This window comes from Dictyostelium discoideum (genome assembly GCF_000004695.1).
Source record: "Dictyostelium discoideum AX4 chromosome 3 chromosome, whole genome shotgun sequence".
NCBI classification, from domain to species: Eukaryota; Evosea; class Eumycetozoa; order Dictyosteliales; family Dictyosteliaceae; genus Dictyostelium; species Dictyostelium discoideum.
Window position 1 is genome coordinate 3,493,436 of NC_007089.4, and position 22,500 is coordinate 3,515,935.

Below are 22,500 nucleotides of genomic sequence, written 5' to 3' on the forward strand. Positions count from 1 at the left end.
AGCCAATTCAAATAAATCAAAAACAAATAAAAACAAAAACAATAATAATAATAATAATAATAATAATAATAATAATAATAATAATAATAATAATAATAATAATAATAATAATAATAATAATAATAATAATAATAATGAAAAAAATATTATAAATAATGATAATAATATTAATAATAATGAAATTGATATTTCAAAAGATAAAAAAGATCTTGTTAAATTTAGAGCAATTTTTAATCAAATAAATAATTTAAGACAAACTTATTTATTTAAAAAAAAGAATCAAGAATTTGAAATTGAAATTAAGAAATTATTCTTTTTAGATTTCATTCCATTGTTTGGGTTTAATGAAAAATTGTTATTTGAAAAGTCATGTTTAAAAATTGATTTATTACATGAAGAAAAGAAATATGGTTGGATAATTGGCCAAGAAGAACAACCAAATACTCTTTTTATAAAGGAACAATTAATTAAATCATCCTATGAAAAATTAGATGCAAATCTATTTGGACTATCTGTATTTTTATTTGGTATTGAAAGATTTTCTTCAGGTAGTCAATGGTTTTCATATCCAAATAAAATTGTAAATAATAAAATTACCAATGGTCCTTATAATGGTAATTTAGATAAACAAATTCAATTTTTAGAAGGTATGATAGAAAATTGTAAAACTTATAAATTATTTGATAGAAATGAAACAATTGGTATAATTGAAGCAATTCTTAATTCCATTGTTATAACTATACAAAATAATAATGATAATAATAATAATAATAATAATAATAATAATAATAATAATAATAATAATAATAATAATAATAATAATAATAATAATTATAATATAATTTCAATATTTGAAAAGAAAATTCAAAAATTATTAGGAAATTGTCCAATTAAAGTTGGTGCACATTCACTATTTCATAGTTTAGAATTAATTGAATTTTGTTTCAATAATTGTAGAGATTTAATTAACTTCTCATGTTGTGATTCAATGAATACACTTTATAGAGATTCAAAGTTTTTAAGTATAATTGAATTTTATCATAGAAATAATTTATTCTTTGGAAACTGTTCAATGGAAATTGGAAAATCAAGAAAAAGATCAATCGCTGAAAAAATATATAGTTTTGGTTACCGTTTCTCAAATAATTTAATACCATTAGCTGTTTACAATGATAGAGAATCTGGTTATTTATTTTATTATGCAGTTGAAAAATTTATAATTGAAAAATTATTTAATGGTGATGGTAGTGATTATGACGAAAGTAATTGTAGTAGTAGTAGTAGCTCAAGTGAATCTAATGGTATAGATAGTGGTAGTGAAAGTGGAAGAGGTAGATGTAGAAGTAATACTACCAATAATAGTAATAATATTAATAATAGTAGTAATAACAATCAAAGATTTCAATTACACTTTTTATTATCAGGAAATTCAATTCCAAGAGTTATTAAAAGAAATGAAATATTTTTACCAACAAATTCAAAATTAAAATGGTTTAATCTATTATTGTCAAGTTGTGGTGAATTATTTACATATTTCCCATCAAATGAAGGTTTATGTTCAGATTTTGATACTCCAAAAACAAACTTCAATTTAAATTATGAAGAATTTTATATTTTAAAATTTATAACTCCATTTTTGTATAAGAAATTCAAAAATTCATTTTCAATTAAAAAAGATTTTTATCATTAATCAATAAATAATAATAATAATAATAATAAAAAATTAAAAATTAAAAAATAAAAAGAAAATAATTTTAATAATAATTCTAATAATAATAGAAAGAATTAATCTATTTTAATTTTATTTATTTTAATTTTTTTTTTTTAAAAAAAAATAAGACACCATAAATACTACTAAAATTATTTTTATAATTATCATTTTTGTAATAAATTAAATTATTTAATCAGTTTTGTGTGTTTTACAAAAACTTTATTCTATTTTTACAAACTTTATTTTTGCTCATCAATTTTTTTTTTTTTTTTTTTTTTTTTTTTATAAAAAAAAATAAATCAGAATATGTTTATTTAGAATATTCTACAATTACCATAACAATAAAAGTTTATCAGAAATTATTTATCTCCAGAAAAAATGAAATAAAGTTTTAAGATCAATTAAAAAAAACCATTTTCCATATATCTCAATTTAAAATCATTTTTTAATTTTAATAAAATTATTATTTTTATTATTATTATTATTATTATTACTATTATTATTATTATTATTATTATTATTATTATTATTATTATTATTATTATTATAATAAACTATAAATATAATATTTATTATAATTTATTTTAATTTATTTTAATTTATTTTAATTTATTTTAATTTATTTTTTTTTATTTTTTTTTTTTATTTTTTTAAGTTGGATCATAGATGAGAGTATGGAAATTGTCAAAAAATTATTTTTGTTTTTTGACCTTTCAAATTTGAAAAAATTAATGCAATAACTACCACCAACTATGTTACTACCACCATCACCCCACATACCACAATATTCAATTATTAGAATTTTGTTTTTTTATTATTTTTTTTTTTATTTTTTAATTTTTATTTTTTTTTTTGCTTGTATTTTTATAGTATATTGTTGAATGATTATTTATATCTGTTCAATTTTTATTTATAAATTTATGATTTATCGATTATTTTTAGACCCTAAATCTCATCATCAATATTTACATTGTATATTTTTTTTTTTTTATTAATTTTTTTTTTTATTTTTTTTTTTTTAAATTAATTTTGTAGTAACTACTCCCATAGTAGAAAAGAAAAATGAAAACTGTTATAACAATTTTTTAATAGAGAAAAAAAAAAGAGTGGTTGTTGTGGTGATTGATTCTACAAACCCTTTTTTTTTTTATTTTTATTTTTTTTTTTTATTTTTTATTTTTTTTTTTTTTATGGTTGACCCCTTATTGTTTGTTTCAGCTATTAAATTTTTTTTTTTTTATTTTTTTTTTTTATTTATTTAATATAATTATATTTTAATATTTTCAATATTACTACTATATATACACAAATTAAGAAATTATAAAAAATAATATAAAAATAAATTTATATTTAAAAATAAAATAAAAAAATCCCTCTTTTCTAATTCCAAAAAATAAAAAACAATCAAAAAAAATTTTATTTTACTACCATATATATACACAAATTAATAAATTTTTTTTAAAAATAAAATAAAAATAATTTTATATTTAAAAATAAAATAAAAATATTCCTCTTTTCTAATTCCAAAAATAAAAAAAATAATCAAAAAAAAAATAAAAAAAAAATAAAAAAAAATGGAAATTAATAAAATTATTGAAATTAATAATAATAATAATAATAATAATAATAAAATTATTGAAAATAATAATGATAATAAAAAAATTATTGAAATAAATAATAATAATAATGATAATAATAAAATTATTGAAATAAATGATAATAATAATAATAATATAAAAGATAAAATTTTAAAAAAAGAAAATAAAGACTCAATTTTAATGAAACCACCACCAATATTCATTACACCAGCAAATAAAGATGATACTATTACTGTTTTTCATCAAGGTCATATTATATCAATACCAAGAAAATTGAAAATTAATCTTAAATCAATTACTGATTGTGGTCCTGATGGTGTAATGTTTAGAGCTAAAAATGAAGATTCTAAAGAAGAAGTTATCGTAAAGAAAATATCGGTATTCTTAATGAAGGATGATAAAATGGCAAGAAAATTATTAAGAAATTTATTATTCCAAAGACATTTTCAACAACATCCATTGGTATCAACATTCCAAAGTGTTTTCAAAAGGAAATCATCTGAAAATTATTTAATTTCAAATAAAAACAATAGAAATAATGTTAGACTACCTTTACTACAACAAAAGGGTGATGATGATATTTATTTTGAATATCTTTTACCAGAGTTTACATTACTTCAAATGATTCATAATAAACTATTAACTGAATATAATATAATGATTTTCTTATATCAATTATTAACCGTAGTTAAATTCATGCATTCCGCTGGTGTCATCCATAGAGATATCGATCCAAGTGCAATCACAATTGACCAAAATCAATGTTTGAAATTAACTGAATTCTATTTTTGCTTTCCTTCAAATTGTCCAGTTGATTTATTTTTCAATGATTATGATACAAGTTCATTTATTTATCGTGCTCCTGAAACAATTTGGAGAAACACAACCTATACTACTGCCATTGATGTTTGGAATATTGGTGTAATTTTCGGTGAAATGATATTAGGAAAAAGACTTTTTAAAACCCAAGATTGTATGTACACATTTTTTTTTTTTTTTTTTTTTTTTTTTTTTTTTTTTAAATAAAATTTTGAATTTATTATACTAATTTTAATTTATTTTTAAAAAAAAATAAAAAGTTGAAGATCATTTAATTTCAATTTCAAAATTAATTGGTAATCCAACTGCTGAAGACCTTTCAATAGTTCTTAGTAAAAGTATTTTTCAATATATGGAAAAAATTCCAAAATCAACTTTAACTCCATCAGTTGGAATTAAAAGGAGATTTAAAGGTGCTAGTAAAGATCAAATTGAATTATTACAAGGTATGCTATGTTGGGATCCAAGAAAAAGAATGACAATTGACCAATTATTAGCTCATAAATATTTTTCAACAATTCATGATGAATCAATGCAAATTAAATGTAATGAAATTTTTAATCTTAAATATTACCCAGATTTTTATAAGATGAAATCGGATTTAGTAAAAAAATCAATTGAAAATGAATTTTTAACCCCATGCTGATAATTAACAATATCAACAAATAATTTTTCTTTGTACATAAAAAAAAAAAAAAAAAAAAAAATTAATTAATAAATAAATAATAAATAATTTGCACATATTTGTGTATATGTGCTGTATATATTTTTTCATTAAACATATATTTTTTTTTTTTTTTTTTTTTTTTTTTTTTTTTTTTGATAAATTAATTTGAATGGGAATAACAAAAATAATAATAATATTTATAAAATTATAATAAAATTAATAAAACAATGACAATAATAATTTGATTTATTTCAAAGTAAAAAAAAAATAATTAACAATAATAAAAATATATAATTTATTATTATTAACTTAATAATAAAAATTTTATTATTCCAAACTTGCTAATTTTTTATTAATTATATTTTTTATTAATATTAATTATTTGATGTTACAATACACAACTCTGTTTAATTATTTCAGTTGTTTTTTTTTTTTTTTTTTTTTTTATTAATTAAAATTTATTTTTAGAACATCACATAATATATAACAATAGCAAATTAAAAATCAAAGAATAATTTAATTTAATTTATTTGATATTTGATAAATGGTAGTTTTACTTGTTAAATTATAATTTTTTATTTAATTTAATTTATTTTATTTATTTTTATTTTTTATTTTTTTTTTTTTATTATTTTCATAATTTAAGTAGTTTAATATATTTTATATGATAATAAATTTTTATGGGTATACAGAGATACTCTACCACACCTAACCAACAGTTTATTTACAAACTTTTACTCTACCACACTTAAAAAAATCAACATAAATGTAATTATATAAATATTGAGAGATGTTTAACAATGGTATCTACTGTTTATGCATCAGCAAAAATATTTTCTCTCTCTCTCTCTATCCCATAAAAACACACACATGCTCAAAATAAATCTATATTTAAACACACTTTCTCAACTCACACTCAATTTTTCTATCTCTCTCTCTCTATCTCTGTTTCACTCACTCACTCACTCATTCACACCCACACAAACACATAATAATAAATTTGTTTTTTTTTTATTTTTTATTTTGTTTTTTTTTTATTTATATATTTTTTTTTACATTTATATTGAAAAAAAATAAAAATAGAAATAAAAAAATAATTATTTAATTAATTTTAATATAAATTTTTTTGGATGGTTGAAAAAAAAAGGTATTTATAAATCACGTGTTTATTTTTTTATTTATCTTTTTCATTTACAAAGAGACACTATAGTAGTAGTTAATAAAATTAATTTTTTAAAAAAATTAAAAAAAAAAAAAAAAACAAAACAAATAATTATTAAAAAAAAAAAAAAAGAAATAAGAAAAAAGAAAAAAGGGAAAAGGAAAAAAAAAAAAATTATCATTTTAAATAATATTAAAAAAAATAAAAATTAAATAATAAAAAAAATAAAAAAATAAAAAAAAATAAAAAAATAATTAAATAATATTTAAAAAATAACAAAAATAGAAACAAAATAAATTAAATAAAATTTAATAATAAAAAAAAAAATGGTCCTCAGATATAGTTATGTTTTTAAACAACCAGTAAATTATTCTAATATTGAATTGAATGAAATTAAAAATATTAAAGATGAAAAAGTTAGACAAAATTCTATTTTTATTAGCTATTTAAATGTAATTATAAAATTATTTAAAATCATTTTAATTATAAAAATTATTTAAACTAATTTTTTTTTTTTTTTTTTTTTTTTTTTTTTAAAACATTTTTATTTTTTTTTATTTTTTTTTTTTTTTTCCAGGGCTTATATAATTCTTTAAATGTTTTAGAAATGGTTTCAATTTCAGGTTCATTACCTAGTAAATTGATTCAATCAATTTTTAAAATAATTTTAAGTAATTATGATTATAATGCAATTGGTAAACATTTTAAAACTGAATCAATTTTAATTGGTGAAAGTTTATTTAAATGGCCATCACCAAGAATTCAACAATTTGACCAATTTTTCTTCCAAGATTACCTTTATAGTTCACCAGAGAATTATAAAGGTTCATTGGTTGGAGTTAATGAATACTCTATGGTTTGGACACTTGGTATTATTTTATATCAATGCTTAACTGGTGAATTACCATTCCCAACCTATCCTAAAATTGTTAATTTCATAACAAGTAGTTCTCAAAATGTTGAGATTCCACCACAATTTTATAAACCAGAAAACTCTCTCCTTATTCAACTCATAACGTGTTGTTTATTTAAAAATCCAGCCCAAAGAATTTCTTGGAATGAAATAGTTAATCATTCATTCTTTAAAAATTAAAATTAATTGTACATAAATATAAAAAAAAAAAAAAAAAAACTTTAAATTTTTTAAAAACATATTTTAAAAAAAGAAATAATACAAAAAAACTTTAAATTTTCTATACATGAAAAAAAAAAAAAAAAAAAAAAAAAAAAAAAGAAAAGAAAAAAGAAAAAAAAAAAAAAATTAATTAAAAAATAATTTTCCTTACACCTTTTATAAATAAAAAAATACTTTTAAAACTATTTTTAATCAGCCTTTTCATTGAATAACTTTTATTTTATTTTTTTTTTTTTTTTTTTTACTTTTCTTTAAATAGATTATGATGATGTTTTACTAATTTACTGAATCTTGATTCTTGATTTTCAATGAGATTATTTGGTGTATCATATTCTATTAATTTACCTTTATCAATAACAGCGATTTTAGTACTATCAATGATTGTATCGAGTCTATGTGCAATTGTTAGCATTGTACAATTTTTAAAACAATTATTAATAGTTTGTTTAATTAAATCACTTGTTACATAATCTATACCAGAGGTAGCTTCATCCATTAGGACTACTTTAGAATTCTTTAAAATTGTTCTTGATAAACAAAGTAATTGCTTTTGACCAAACGATAAACCGTCACCACCTTCTTCTATCATAGTTTCTAATTTTAATGGCATTGATGAAATTGTTGATTTTAATTTAACCTTTTCTAAAGCTACCCAAATTTCACTATCAGTGTATTTATTAAATGGATCGATATTTAAACGAATAGTACCAGAGAAAATGAATGGATCTTGTGGGACAATACCAAGTGAACTTCTTAACTCGTGTAATCCAATCTTTGAAATGTCAACGCCATCAATTAAAATTGAACCTTTAGAACATTCAACCATACGAAACAAACCATTACCAATTGTACTCTTACCTGCACCAGTTCTACCAACAATACCAATATGATCTTTTTGATTTATTTTTAATGTGAAATTTTTTAAACTTGATTCTCCTGAATGACCATATTTAATTTCAACATTTCTAAATTCAATTTCACCTTTAGTAAGCCATTTCTTTGATAATTTAAAACCATCATAATCATCATTATCAAAATCAAATTCCTCCTCTTCTTCTTCTTCTTCTTCTTGTTGTTCATTTCTGAAAAAGTTAATTTTAGAATTACCTTCTTTTGGAATATTTAAATAACTTTCAATTCTTTCAACTGAATTCATTTTAACTTCAAGTTCAACCATTTGTCTAACTGTCCAATTTAAATAACTACACATTCCCAATGCAGTTGTAACAGATAAAACAGAGAAACCAGCATTTGAATTGAATAGGGAGAAGAATGCAGCCAAAAAAACTACAATTGAAGAAATGAATTCCAAACGAACTGCTACCCATCTATGAACTGAAAATCCATAATATGATAAACGATGATTAGTGTTTATACGATCTTGCATCATTGAAATGAATTTATTTTGTTGTTTATAACTTCTAATTGTAACCAATCCATTAAAAGATTCTTGTAACAATGAAAATATTGGACTTCTTGAAATTGCTTCTAAACGTTTCAATTCTCTTGATGATTCTGTATATAATCTTTGAATGAAATAATAAATACCAATCAATAATAGAAATGGTATAATTATTAATGGACTAATATAAATCATTATACCAATTGAAACCAGCACTGTTGAACCACAATAAAGCACATCAGAGAATAAATCGAATAATAATAAATCCACATCACTAATATCCTTACTAAATCTATTTAATATACGACCTGATGGATTCGTATCAAAGAATTGACAACTTGCAAAACCAACCGATTTTAATAACGATTGATGTAAATTCTTTGATGCTGAAAATGTAACATGTGCCATCATAAAATATCTAATTACCAAGAAAATTATAAAACCCACTATAAACAATAAATAAATTGATATATAATATTTATCTGTTTTATCAGGTATTGAACGTTGTGACCATGTTGATAACCAAAAATCTGACATTTGATAAATGATTTGGCTAATCATATAAACTATGCATGTCATAATAAACAATGGTATAGATGAACCATGTTTAAAATATTCTTTATAAACTCTTAAATTAACTGATCCTTCATTTCTATCCTCATCTACTAATAATTTTGATCTCTCAATTAAATTTGAATCATTTTCATCACTTATAACTTCATCAATATCTATTAAATTTGAAATATTATTATTATTCTTAATACTATTATTACTATCTTCATCACTTAAAACTATATCATTTTCTTTTTCGTGCTGTTGCTGTTGTTGTTGATTATCAATATTTAATTTCTTTGTTTTCATAATTGATTCGAAATCAATACCTTTTGATTTTAATTCTGAATAAGTACCTTGAACTAATTTACCATTATCAACAACAACTATATGATCAGCTGATGGAATGAATTGAAGTTGGTGTGTAATTAGTATACGTGTTTTATCATTCATCATACCTTGAATACAATGATTGAATAAATGAGTTGCAACTTCTGGATCAACAGCTGATAAAGGTTCATCTAAAATATAACAATCTGAATTTGCATATAATGCACGTGCTAATGATATACGTTGTTTTTGACCACCTGATAAATTAATACCACGTTCACCAATCTCTGTTAAATCTTTAGCTGCTAATTGTAATAAATCTGGTGCGAGACAACATGCTTCAATTACTTTTTTATAACGTTCTAAATTCATTTCATTACCAAATAAAATATTCTCTCTTAATGATGTACTTAATAAAAATGATTGTTGAGTTGTAAATGAAATTTTATTTGGAGTATTAACTCTACCACTAACTTTATAAATTTCACCAATTAAACCACTAACTAAACTAGTTTTACCACTACCAACTACACCACAAATTATTGTTAATTTACCTGCTGGTGCTTTAAAATTAATATTATTTAAAGTGTATGATTGTTGTTGTTGTTGTTGTTGTTGTTGTTGTTGTTGTTGTTGTTGTTGTTGTTGTTGTTGTTGATTACCATTACCATTACCACTACCATTACTATCAACTTGATTCCAATTAAATGATCCATTATGAATTGAGATATCACCATCTGAATTTATATCATCATCATATTCATCTTCCTCTTCCTCCTCTCTATTAGAAGAATGATTTTGTTGAATTTCAGGAGATTTAAGAAAATCTTCAACTCTTTTTGCAATTGGAATTAAACTTTGAAGTTGTTGAATTGAATTTGGTAATCTGAGTAAAGGAATTCTTAAACTAACGAAAATGCTAATGGTTGTAAAAGCAACCTCTAATGTGATTTCATTATTAATTGAATAAACTATAAAAGTTAAAACCAAAACGATTGCATTAACAGCTTGTTTCATCATTTCAGCAAAAATCCAAAAAATCATTCTCTTATAAAGATACTTTAATTGCAATGATCTCTGCTCTTCAATTCTATCTAAAAACAATTTTTCCCATGCATACATTTTTAAAAATCTAATACCATTTATAAATTCACTTGTTAAATTTGTTCTTTTATCTGAATATCCCATTGATTCTTTTAAATTTTTACCAATTTTTGATCCAATATATGTATTTATTGGAAATGTTATAACCATCTAAAATATAAATATATAATAATTAAATTGTTAGAAAAAGTTAAAATATATGTGTGTGTGTGTTTTTACTTACAATAGCAAAACCAACTAAACCACTCCAACCAATTACCCAACATAATAATGCAAGTAATCCAATCATTTGTGAAGAGAATGCAAATATACCCATATGTTCAATCCAAAAGAAATTTGAAATAATTCCAACGTCAACTGATAATAAATTCATAATTGAACCTGGATTATAATTCTTTCCTCCACAAGTTGTAAGTTTTAATGTTTTTTCATAAACTTTTATTGATAAACATCCTTTAATTTCAAGTGAACTCTTCATTGCAAACCACATTAAAAGTTGTTGAGAAAATGTATATGAAAATGATGCTATCAATAATAATATACAATATCCAATTCCAGCTAAAAATGATCTCTCTTTATTTGTTGATTGAATAAATTGAATAAAACTAAAAAAATATATATATATTATAATAAATATACCATTAATACACCCACCCTTTTTATAGTTTTATTTATTATTTATTATTATTTATTATTTATCATTATTGGTTTCTTTTTTTTTTTTTTTTTTTTTTTTTAAAAAAAAAAAGAAAATAAAATAAAATAAAAATATAATAAAATAATAAATAAAATTTTATCTTACTATTTTAAAGATAATGGTGATAGTATAGATAGAATGTTTGTTAGGATTTGTAAGAATATTGTTAATTTATTTCTATATAAAAATTGTTTATAAAAATGTTTAATTAAAGGCCATCTACTATTATTATTTTTATTTAAATTAATATTATTTAATAATTGAATAGATGATTGAACTTTAATATCTTTTGGAAGATCATTGATATCACTCATTTCAAGTGGACCATTGAAATAACCAGAAATTAGCATTCTTTGAGCCCATCCAAATGTTAGCCTTGACCATAAATTTGCATTATCCTCTGGACATGGTTGTTGATAATAATCCTTATTATTATCAAACTCTTGTGATGATAACAAAGAATAAGTTAATTTTTCTTTTATTTTATTTCTTAAGTTTTTAAGCATTATCAAAATAAAATAAATGAAAACAAAAAAAAAAAAAAAAAAAAAAAAAAAAAAAAAACAAAGAAAACAGGGAAAAGAAAATTTGAAAAAAAAAAAGAAAAAAAAAATAAAAAAATAAAAAAAAAAATAAAAAAAAAAACAAAAAAATAAAAAAAACAAAATAAAAATATTTCCATTAATAGTTTTAAAACTTATTTATTTATTTTGTTACTTTTTCAGTCTTTTCAAAATGTTCTGTTTTAACTCCAGTTACTGGGTCAATTACTTCTGTTTTCTTCTCGTGTTTGTAGTGATCTTTTGATTCACTATCTGCTCTGGTTGGATCTCTGTCAAAGGAGCTTTTATTTGGTAAACTTTCTACAAAGGTATTCTTTAAATCAGTGGCAACTTCTTTGATTTTTTCACCAAAAGATCTAGTAGTGTCACCAAGATCTCTTTCAGTTGTACCCACTCCTGTAAAATTATAAAAAAAAAAATTAAAAAAATTAATATAAAAAAAAAAAAATAATAAATATTAAGTAAAAGTAAACATACTGCCTGTAGTTGTTTTAGTTGTTGTTGTTTTGGTTGTTTTTTCCATTTTTTATTTATTTGTTTTGTGTATTTGGATTTTAATAAGTGTTTAATAAAAAAAAAAAAAACTATTTAAATATTAAAAAAATGAAAAATAAAAAATGAAAAATAAAAAATAAAAATTAAAAATTAAAAATAAATTAATTTATTTTTAGTTTTTATGTTTTTTTTTTTCCATTTTTAGAAAAAAAAAAAAAAAAAAAATTCTGTGGTTTTACTTATTTGAAAAACTCTATTTTAATTAGGAAATAAACCTTTATTTGGTACTAAGCATTTTAAAGAGAGAAATGACTTTTATTTTTTATTATAAAAAATATGACTATTTGTTATTTTATTTATTTTTTTTTTTTTTTATTTTTTAATAATTTTTTAAAGTTTCTAAATTTATATTTTTTAATGGTTTATGTTTTAATTTCCAAACATTCTTTGATTTCTTTATTATTGCTTTACTTAAAATATTATACAATATTAAGTCGTTTACAACCAACACCATATATAGCATTATTAAAAGCATTGCCTTCTTTATCATTTTTTTTATTTGTAAATTTTTTTATTAAGTTTAAAAAAAAAAAGATAGTTTGAAATTACTTGTTTATTCTTTTTTAGAATTTCCCTTATTTATTCTTTACTTTTATGTTGTTTTTTTTTATTTTTTTTTATTTTTTTTTTTAATTGTTTTAATTTCTTTGAGATTTCTTACTAATGGCCATTTATTTATTTTTTTTTTACAAATTTAAAAATATTTATTTTAAATTAAAAAATCTTTTCAAAAAAAAAAAATAAAAATTAAAATTAAAAAAAAAAAATCTTTTCGCTCCAACAGATCCTCTGTCCAAACAAAGAAAAAAAAAAAAATTAAAAATAAAAAATAAAAAATAAAATAGTTTTTTCAATGAAAGAAAAAAAAAGGTAAATTTTAATATAATTTGAATTTGTTTATAAATAATATATTTTATTTTTTTAAAAGAAATTTGCATTTTTTTTTGTGTCTTTTTTTTTTTTCTGGATCTTTTTTTTTTTTTGGATCTTTTTTTTTTTTTTGGATTTTTTTTTTTTTTTAAAAATTAATAAGAAATGAGATTTAAGAATTTTTAGCTTCTTCTCTCTTTCTACGACGTTCTTCTCTTTCTTGGTCAAGGCTTTTTGGTTCTTCTTCCAATTCTCTTTCTTTTTGGTCTCTTGCGAGGCTTCTTTCTTCTTGGCTTTTCTTACGTTCTTCTTCAAGTTTATTAGCTTCTTGTTCTAATTCTAAACGACGTTGTTCACGATCTCTTCTACGTTGTTCTTGTTCAGAGAGCATGAGATTACCACTTGAATTTGAAGGAGAGGTATTACTGATTGGAGTTGGTGATGAGGAGGAAGGATTTGAAGGTGAGGAAGAGGAAGAGATTGGAGAGGATACTGATGGTCTATCGAGTTCTCTGGCTTTCTTTCTAGCTTCACGCTCAGCTTCAATTCTTTTGCTTTCCTCTTCGACCTCTCTCTCAATTTGTTCTTTTCTTAATCTTCTTTCTTGTTCACGTTTTCTACGTTGTTCTTCGAAACTATCTAAATCTTTTTCTTTCTTTTCTTTGAGTTCACGTTCTTCTTTTTCTTTTAATTCTCTTTCTAATCTTTCCTTTTCCTCCTTTTCGTGTTGAATTTTTTCAAGACGACGTTGCTCACGTTCAATTTCATCCCTCTCTCTTTCAAGACGACGTTGTTCACGTTCACGCTCACGCTCAAGTTCTTTCTCACGTTCACGTTCAAGTTCCTTCTCACGTTCAAGTTTTCTTTCTTCTCTATCTTTTTGTTCCTTTTCGAGACGACGTTGTTCCTTTTCACGTTCACGTTCCTCTTTTTGACGTTTTAATTCCTTTTCACGCTCTTTATCCTCCTTTTCACGTTGTTCTTTCTCAAGACGACGTTGTTCACGTTGTTTCTCACGTTCAATTTCAGCGAGCTCCTCTTGTTCTCTCTCTTCTTTTTCACGTTGTTCTTTCTCAATACGACGTTGTTCACGTTGTTTCTCACGTTCAATCTTTTCTTGTTCTTCTTTTTCTTTAATAGCTTCTTTTTCTTCTTTTAATTTTTGTAATCTTTGTTCTCTTGTTAATTCAATTGGTTCTGTTGATGGTGATGATAATTTTTGTTCTTCTTCTTCTTGTTCTTCTTTAATTGGTTCTGGTTTTTGTTCTTGTTCTACATTATTATTTGTATTATTATTATTATTATTATTATTATTTTCTTGATTAAATGATAATCTTTTTTGTTTTCTTTCTCTATCAATTTCTTCCAATTCTTTTTGTCTTTGAGTTTTTAATGAATCTAAACTATCAGCACTTGGACCACTTTCACCAAATTGATTAGAACCTTCCAAACTAACAGATTGACGTTTCTCTTTACGAAGACGATCAATTTCTTCCAATTCTTTTTGTCTAGTTGAACCACGTTCAGTATTACCATTATTTTGAAGGAATATATTATTTGCATTTCTTTCTTTTCTTGATCTTTCAATCTCCTCCAATTCTTTTTGTCTAGAGTTAACTCTATTTTCATTCTCTTCCTCAGTTGATGAAACTTGACTAACTGGACCTTTATTCTCTTTTCTAAGACGATCAATCTCTTCTAATTCCTTTTGTCTACTTGGTGTATTTGATGAATCATCATTATTGTTAAATGAAGAAAGGTGTCTTTCTTTACGCATTCTATTAATTTCTTCCAATTCTTTTTGTCTTTGTGAAACTGGATTTTCATCTGGTTGATTAATTGCTGCTGCTGCTTGTTGATATGATAAACTAACACTACCTCTTTTATTTATTGGTGCATTATTATTATTGATATTACTATTACTAGTATTATTAAAACCTACTGACATTCTTTGTTGTTTCTTTTCTTCATCTTCTTGTTTTTTCTTTTTCTCTTGTTCTTCAATCTCTTTAATTCTATTCTTTAATGTACTACTATTTGGATCATTTAATTGTCTAATCTTTTGAACTTCTTCACGTTTAAATCTTTCCTCTTCTTCTTCTCTTCTTCTTCTTTCACGTGCTTCCTCTTCAATTTTCTTTCTATTCTCTTGTCTAATTCTATCTTCTTCTGCTCTTTTGGCTGCAATTGCAGGATCAACGGCTTTCTTTGTTGGTACATTTGCACCATTTGGTGTTTTAGTTTTTATACCTTTCTTTTCTCTCTCTTTCATTAATAACTCTGTCAACTGTTCACTTGATAATTCTTGAAGATTAAATGAAATACCATTCTTTTTAGAATATGGTGCATCTGGTGATTCTGGATATGTCTTTTTAAAATAATGATACAATTCTGATAAATAAGTCATAATACTTCTTCTATCTAATCCACCTGGAATTAATACTATAAAGAAAAAAAAATAAAATAAAAATAAAAAAAAAAGATTTATAATTAAAATGTGTATGTTAATAAATATTTAAAATTTAAAAATAAATAAAAATTAAAATAAATAAATAAATAAAATAAATTACAATAATCTGGATCTAATAAATCTGGTACACCAAGTTTAGTAGCATGACTAAATGCCAATTCTAAATTATCTCTTTTATTTTCAGATGATAATGATTCATAACTAAATAATTTATCACCTTCATATGAATGAATTAATGCACAAAATGCCAAACCATCACCCCAAGAATCTGTAAAATTATTAACTTTAATATTTGGATAACCTTGAGTTCTAACTTGAGCCCACATTAACAAAGCTTCTTTACCTGTTTTTACTGACATTTTCTTTTTCTTTTTTTTTTTCTTACAACAATATTATTTTTTAAAATTTACAAATATTTATATATGATACTTTTTTTTTTTTTTTTTTTTTTATTACAACAATATTATTTTTTAAAATTTGGTTTAAATATATATATGAAAATTTTTTTTTTTCTTTTTTTTTTTTTTTTTTTTTGAATATATAAAATATTAATAAATAATTTAAAATAAATAAAATTAAAATTGATAGATGTGTTGTTTAAAGTTTTGGAGGGTTCTAAATATTAGTATATCTATTTCCTTAAATGATTTAAATAGTATAATTTAAAACCTAAAGTTTTACACAAATATATTAATTAATATTAGTCTTTTGAAAAATATAAAGGAAAAAAAAAAAATTAAAAGAAAAACAAATAATGAAATAAAAAAATGAAAAAAAAAAAAAATAATAATAATAAATAATAAAAAAAACTATATATATTCAAATTATAATGATACTGTTAAATGGAAAATTATTTATGTTGTGAATGATATTGTAAAATGGTTAACAAAAGAATAGATTTAATGTGATGTGGTAAAGCAGTTAATTTTTTTTTTTTTTTTTTTTTTTTTATAAATAAATTATTAAGTGGTGCATAAATAATTTGTGTGTAAATATGTGTGAGGGTGGGTAGGTTTGTTTATTGTGTTTTTCTTTTTTTCTATTATTATTTTTTTTACATTTCAAAATGTGTGTATTTTTTTTTTTTTTTTTTTGATTTTGTTTTTTCAACTTTCTAATCATGAATTGTAATTATTGTTAAAAATTTTCCATTTTGAATATTTAAATACAATGTTCTGATATTCTAATAATAGACTATTGTTATAATCAATTTATAATAATTTCAGATAATTACTTGTTATTCAATTAAAATCATCACTGCTAGTTGTATGTCAATTATCTCTTTTTTTTTTTTTTTTGTTTTTCTTTTCAATCCATTGAAAAAAAGTCGAAATATATATGATGCGAGTAGATTTACAAAGTTGTGGTGTTATCAGTTATTTCTAACTTTTTTTTTTTTTTTTTTTTTTTTTTGTGGATTTATAAAATTACCTACTTTTTAAATTACTATTCAAAATCAAATCAAAAAAAAAAAAATATATAAAAAAAAAAAAATTCTAAATATGTTTAGAAAAATAAATAAAAATAAAAATAAAAATAAATAAAAAACAGGTTTTTTTTTACAACGCAATAAATTTTTTTCTTTTTTTTTTTTTTTTATTTTTTTTTTTTTGTCAATCAAAAATTTTCAAATAAAATTTTCCATAAGTTTGGGTTTTTTTTTTTTTTTTTATTTAAAATAATCAAAATGATATCAAACACTGGTTCGGTGGACTAAAAAAAGCAAAGTAAAAAAAATAAAAAAAATAAAAATAAAAATTAAAATTAAAATGAAAATAAAAATAAAAATAGATTAAATAAAAGATATTATTTTTTTAAGATATATATTTTTTTTTTTTTTTTTTTTTTTTTTTTTTTTTTTTAATTTATTTAATTATTTATTTTTTTTTTTTTTTTTTACATTTTCTTTAATCTTTCAAGTGAAGCATTTAATAAACCAATAAATGGTGGAGATGGTCTTTGTGGTCTTGATTTAAATTCTGGATGGAATTGGCAAGCTACATAATAATCATGATCTTTGAGTTCAACGATTTCCATTCTAACGCCAGTAGTATCTTTACCTACAAAGTGAAGACCTTTAGCATGAATTTCATCTACGACTTCTGGATTAACTTCATAACGATGACGATGACGTTCTTCAACGGCTTGACCAACTTTATCGACATTATAAAGTTTTGAGATTTTATTGTCAACATCGGTGAAGATGGTATCACGTGAGCCCAATCTCATTGTACCACCCATATGAGTTTTACTAACTTCTGGCATGAAAACAACGACATTCTTACCGGAACCACTAGCAGAGAATTCTTCAGAGTTTGCGTTCTCCCAACCCATAACGTTACGAGCGTATTCGATGACAGCAATTTGCAAACCTAAACAAATTCCAAGGAATGGTTTACCAGAGGTACGAGCATAATTTGCGGTTAAAATCATACCTTCGATACCACGATCACCAAAACCACCTGGAACCAAAATACCATGAGCACCACGTAACATTTCCCATGATTTTTTATATTCTGCAGTGGATGAGTTTTGAGTTTCTAAATTTGAAGCTTCAACCCAATCGATTACCATCTTTCTTTCAATTGCCATTGAAGCATGATCCAATGCTTTGATTACAGAGAGGTAGGCATCTGTGAGACCAGTGTATTTGCCAACCATTGCAATACGAATTGGGTTAAGACTTTCATTGGTGATTTTGTCCATACGGTCAGCTAAACCCTTCCAAGAGGCCATCCAATATGGAGTTGATTCACTTGGTGAGGTTTTACTTAAATCAACCTTTGGATTCAATTGTAAACGTCTAAGTACGAGATTTGGTAAATTTTGTTGATTGAGTAATATTGGAACACGATAAATGTTTGAAACATCATGAACACCAATGACATTATCTGGTGCAACATGACAAAATAATGAAATCTTCTTTTTGGTTTCTTCAGTCAATGGTTGAGTACTACGACATAAACAAAAATCTGGACTTAAACCCAATGAACGTAATTCACGAATTGATTGTTGTGATGGTTTGGTCTTTTGTTCACCAACTACACCCAAAACTGGAACTAATGAAACATGCATTAAACAAAAGTTTTCAACACCAACACGAAATTGAAATTGACGTAATGCTTCTGTGAATGGCATTGATTCAATATCACCAACTGTACCTCCTAATTCAATAACACATACATCTGGTGTACCTTTATCACCATCAACTGGTAAATGTGCAACTCTTTCAATCCAATTTTGAATTTCTTCTGTAATATGTGGTACAACTTGAACTGTTTTACCTAAATATTGACCTTTTCTTTCCTAAAAAATTTTTTTTTTAAAAAAAAAAAAAAAAAAAAAAAAAAAAAAAAAAAAAAAAAAAAAATTATTATTAATATTAATATTTTATAATGTAAATTCAAATAGTAATAATAATAGTAAAAATAATAATTATACAAACTTTTTCAATAACTAAATTATAAATTTTACCAGTAGTAATATTATTATCTTTACCTAAATTTACATCTAAAAATCTTTCATAATTTCCAAGATCTAAATCTACTTCACCACCATCATCTAATACAAATACTTCACCATGTTCGAATGGACTAAATATTTTTTAAAATTAAAAAAAAAAAAAAAAAGTTAATAATTTTATTTTCTATTTTTAACTTTTTTTTTAAATAATTATTTATTTATTTATTCCTTACCTCATGGTACCAGCATCAATATTTAAATATGGATCAATTTTAATTGAGGTAACACGTAATCCCATTGATTTGAGGATCATTGCTGTACTACTGGCAATAATACCTTTACCAATACCACTTAAAACACCACCTGTAACAACAATATATTTCATTTTATTATTTTTATTTTTATAAATATTTTTATTGGATATTTTAAATAGTAAGCCTGAAGAAAGATATAATAAAGTATATAAATGCTCCAAACTGCCAACCTGTTGGAAAGAAGAAGGAAAGAAAAAAATGACAAAAAAAAAAATTAAATTTTAAAAAACCTCGTTTTTTTTTTTTTTTTTTTTTTTAAAAAAAAAAAAAAAATTAAAAATAAAATAATTGAAAATTAATTAAACCGAAAAACACAAACTCCGTGAAAAAAAAAATACGAAATCAAATAACCAAATAATTTTATTTTCGGTTTTTTTTATTTTTATTTTTTTTAAACATTTTATTTTTTGGATATTATTTTTTTTTTATACATTTTTTATTTGTTAATAATGGTTTTTCATTTTATTTTTTTTTTTTAGAAAAAATAATTAATTTTTAATTTTTATTTTTGTCCAAATATTAAAAAAAAAAAAAAAAAAAAAATTTACCACACATTACTATTAATATTTTTTTTATTTTTTTTATTATTATTTTTTTTTTTATATTTATTATTTATGATTTATCTCTTTTATAAAATGAAATATTCACTCATGTGATATTTTTTTTTGATTATGGAATTTCGAAAATTAGTCGACTGTGAAAAAAAAAAAAAGAAAATAAAAAAATAAAAAAAAAAAAAATAAAAAAAAAAAAAAAAAAAATGAATTTTTGTTTTTTTTTTTTTTCATTTCATTTTTTTTTAATATTTTCAAATCAATACATATAAATTTAAAATGGGTCAAGCAAGCAAAGTATGATTTTATCAAATTAATCAAGAATTATAAAAGAAAGGAGAATAGAAAAATTAATTTTTTTTTTTTTTTTATTTTTTTTTTATTTTATTGATTATAATTATTTTAGGTCTTTGGTAAACAAATTACATACTCAGTTTCACCATTCCAACAAAAACTTTTTGTAAACTATTTCAAAAATGCCATCCCACATTTAAGACGTGGTGTTAAAGATAACTTCTTCTGTTCAGTTCCATATTTCGCTGCTTTATATATCACTGTTAACTGGGCTAATGAAACCTACCACAACGAAATGAAAGACCACTGGTATTAAGTAATTTCAAAATAATAATAATAATAATAATAACAAATAAGTAATTTAATATAATATAAAAAAAAAAAAAAAATAAAAAACAAAGTCAGTAATATAATAAGGTATATATATGTATATATATATTTTTTTTTTTTTAAAATCTTAGATATTTTATATTTTTATATAAGTAATAAATAAAAAAAAAAAAAAAATGCTTTTTATTTTTATTTTTTTTTGAACTTAATAGAAAATATATATTGTTTAGTTTTTATAGATAAGCAAGTTTAAAAAAAAATAGCAACAGAAAACAGCAGATAGAGATATTTTCATTTTTTTTTTAGTGTGGTTTTTTTTTTTTTTTTTGTTTGTGTTGTTTATTTATTTTTTTTATTATTTTTTATTTTTTTTTAAAACTGTTTGAAATGTAATATTTTTAAAAAATGAATAGAAATAGTTGGTTTTGTTGCTTAATATTATTGATTATTATTTATTTGTTATCACAGATAATTATTAATAAAATATCAAATACATTCGCTATCAAACAGCCAAAATTAAATAATATTACAGTTAATTACAATTTTAAAAATAATATTGAAATAGTGGATTTAATATTTATTCAATATTATAATCCATTGGAAAAAGAATATATAAAAATAATAAATAACAACCATTCAGTACTTAATTATTTCACTTCAAATTTAATAAATTCACATAAATCATATAAAAACTTCAAAATAATTAATTTTTTAAATAATAATAATAATAATAATAAATCACCAATTTTAAAATATAATATTGAAAATAATAATAATAATAATAATAAAATATTTAAAGATATTAGTTTTAGTAATAATAAAAATATATTTGATAAATTAATTAGTAATCATTTAATTTTAGAAATAACAAGTTTAAATGATTTAATAGATTTATTTGATTTTATAGAATTTATAGAAGGAAAAATTAAAAATAGCATAACAATATTTGGATTTTGTTTTTTAAGAGAAAATTTGGAAGAGAATATAGATAATTTCTTATCATCTCATAGAGTTTGGTCAATAAAATTTAATTATTCCTTTAATTGTAAATTAAATAATTATGAAAAATCATTTGAATATGGTCAACTCATTCAATTAATAAAAGTTTCAGAATCATTTGATACTTTTAAATTTTATAATTATTTAGATAAATTACAATTTTATAATAATAATAATGGTGGTAATAAAAATAATTATAATAATAAAATATTAATTCACTCATTAAGACCATTTGGTATGATAAGTAGTTTACACTTTTTAGGATACTCTTTAACACTTTCTTTAGAATGGAATAGGACATTAATAATTGATGATAGTAAATTCTTATTTTCAAATAAATTTACAGATTTATTTCTACCAATTACAGCAAAAACAAAGTAAGTAATTTTTTATTTTTTATTTTTTTCTTTAAAAAAAATATGTATTAATTTTTAAAAAATTATTATTATTATTATTAAAATTACCACAATAAGATTTGAAAATTTTAATAATGTTGAAGAAAAGTCTGCACAAATTATTAATTTTTTAAAAAGTGAAAAGGAATATAATCATTCAAATCCAATATCGATAATAACAAATGATTATCATGTTTATGTAGATTTTAAAAGTTGTAATGAATTTCCAAAACAATGGTTTCAAGGTGGTGATTTGTATTGTTTTAAATCTCATATTATGAATTATATAATTAGACCAAATTATAAAATTAGAAAAATTATTGAATTACATAAATTAAATTTATTTCATAATGATAAAAATAATTATAATATTAATAATGATGAATTAAATTGTTTAGCAATTCATATAAGGAATGGTGATAAAGTAATTGAAAATTCAATGAAAAATAAAAGTATAGTTTTAAATTATTTTCAAGATTATTTGGATTTTATTGTAAATGATAAGTATTTAAATAAT

The 22,500-nt window shown here is 21.2% G+C and overlaps 10 protein-coding genes across 10 annotated transcripts in view; 5 read left to right on the forward strand and 5 right to left on the reverse strand.

Annotated features, from left to right (window-relative positions):
- Window positions 1-1,690, forward strand: part of DDB_G0280555 (hypothetical protein) — a gene marked incomplete at both ends in the record, with an annotated part of 3,366 nt that extends 1,676 nt beyond the window's left edge. The window contains one exon of the mRNA XM_635955.1: window positions 1-1,690. This exon is cut by the window's left edge and continues 1,676 nt beyond it. Coding sequence (XP_641047.1) covers window positions 1-1,690 — 1,690 coding nt within the window.
- Window positions 1,691-3,285: 1,595 nt separating this feature from the next.
- Window positions 3,286-4,774, forward strand: DDB_G0280557 (protein kinase, CMGC group; the record flags this gene model as incomplete). The annotated part of the gene is made up of 2 exons (XM_635956.1): window positions 3,286-4,282; window positions 4,389-4,774. 2 exons carry the CDS (start codon window positions 3,286-3,288, stop codon window positions 4,772-4,774), a joined length of 1,383 nt encoding a protein of 460 aa, XP_641048.1.
- Window positions 4,775-6,283: 1,509 nt separating this feature from the next.
- Window positions 6,284-7,050, forward strand: DDB_G0280559 (kinase motif-containing protein; the record flags this gene model as incomplete). Its single annotated transcript, XM_635957.1, has 2 exons — window positions 6,284-6,409; window positions 6,535-7,050. 2 exons carry the CDS (start codon window positions 6,284-6,286, stop codon window positions 7,048-7,050), a joined length of 642 nt encoding a protein of 213 aa, XP_641049.1.
- A 283-nt stretch (window positions 7,051-7,333) lies between these two features.
- On the reverse strand, window positions 7,334-11,683 carry abcC1 (ABC transporter C family protein; the record flags this gene model as incomplete). The annotated part of the gene is made up of 3 exons (XM_635958.1): window positions 7,334-10,630; window positions 10,704-11,085; window positions 11,283-11,683. The coding sequence occupies 3 exons, from the start codon at window positions 11,681-11,683 to the stop codon at window positions 7,334-7,336; spliced, it is 4,080 nt and encodes a 1,359-aa protein (XP_641050.1).
- A 199-nt stretch (window positions 11,684-11,882) lies between these two features.
- On the reverse strand, window positions 11,883-12,263 carry DDB_G0280561 (hypothetical protein; the record flags this gene model as incomplete). Its single annotated transcript, XM_635959.1, has 2 exons — window positions 11,883-12,136; window positions 12,218-12,263. The coding sequence occupies 2 exons, from the start codon at window positions 12,261-12,263 to the stop codon at window positions 11,883-11,885; spliced, it is 300 nt and encodes a 99-aa protein (XP_641051.1).
- A 351-nt stretch (window positions 12,264-12,614) lies between these two features.
- DDB_G0280563 (hypothetical protein) lies at window positions 12,615-12,785 on the reverse strand (the record flags this gene model as incomplete). Its single annotated transcript, XM_635960.1, has 1 exon — window positions 12,615-12,785. One exon carries the CDS (start codon window positions 12,783-12,785, stop codon window positions 12,615-12,617), a length of 171 nt encoding a protein of 56 aa, XP_641052.1.
- A 552-nt stretch (window positions 12,786-13,337) lies between these two features.
- Window positions 13,338-15,994, reverse strand: DDB_G0280565 (hypothetical protein; the record flags this gene model as incomplete). The annotated part of the gene is made up of 2 exons (XM_635961.2): window positions 13,338-15,607; window positions 15,736-15,994. 2 exons carry the CDS (start codon window positions 15,992-15,994, stop codon window positions 13,338-13,340), a joined length of 2,529 nt encoding a protein of 842 aa, XP_641053.2.
- Window positions 15,995-17,531: 1,537 nt separating this feature from the next.
- ctps (CTP synthase) lies at window positions 17,532-19,482 on the reverse strand (the record flags this gene model as incomplete). Its single annotated transcript, XM_635962.1, has 3 exons — window positions 17,532-18,941; window positions 19,081-19,228; window positions 19,331-19,482. 3 exons carry the CDS (start codon window positions 19,480-19,482, stop codon window positions 17,532-17,534), a joined length of 1,710 nt encoding a protein of 569 aa, XP_641054.1.
- A 762-nt stretch (window positions 19,483-20,244) lies between these two features.
- uqcrq (cytochrome b-c1 complex subunit 8) lies at window positions 20,245-20,575 on the forward strand (the record flags this gene model as incomplete). Its single annotated transcript, XM_635963.1, has 2 exons — window positions 20,245-20,262; window positions 20,372-20,575. 2 exons carry the CDS (start codon window positions 20,245-20,247, stop codon window positions 20,573-20,575), a joined length of 222 nt encoding a protein of 73 aa, XP_641055.1.
- Window positions 20,576-20,994: 419 nt separating this feature from the next.
- fut8 (hypothetical protein) overlaps window positions 20,995-22,500 on the forward strand; it is a gene marked incomplete at both ends in the record, with an annotated part of 1,908 nt that continues 402 nt past the window's right edge. Inside the window, 2 exons of the mRNA XM_635964.1 lie at window positions 20,995-21,965; window positions 22,062-22,500. The exon at window positions 22,062-22,500 is cut by the window's right edge and continues 402 nt beyond it. Coding sequence (XP_641056.1) covers window positions 20,995-21,965; window positions 22,062-22,500 — 1,410 coding nt within the window. The remainder of the gene's footprint in view (window positions 21,966-22,061) is intronic.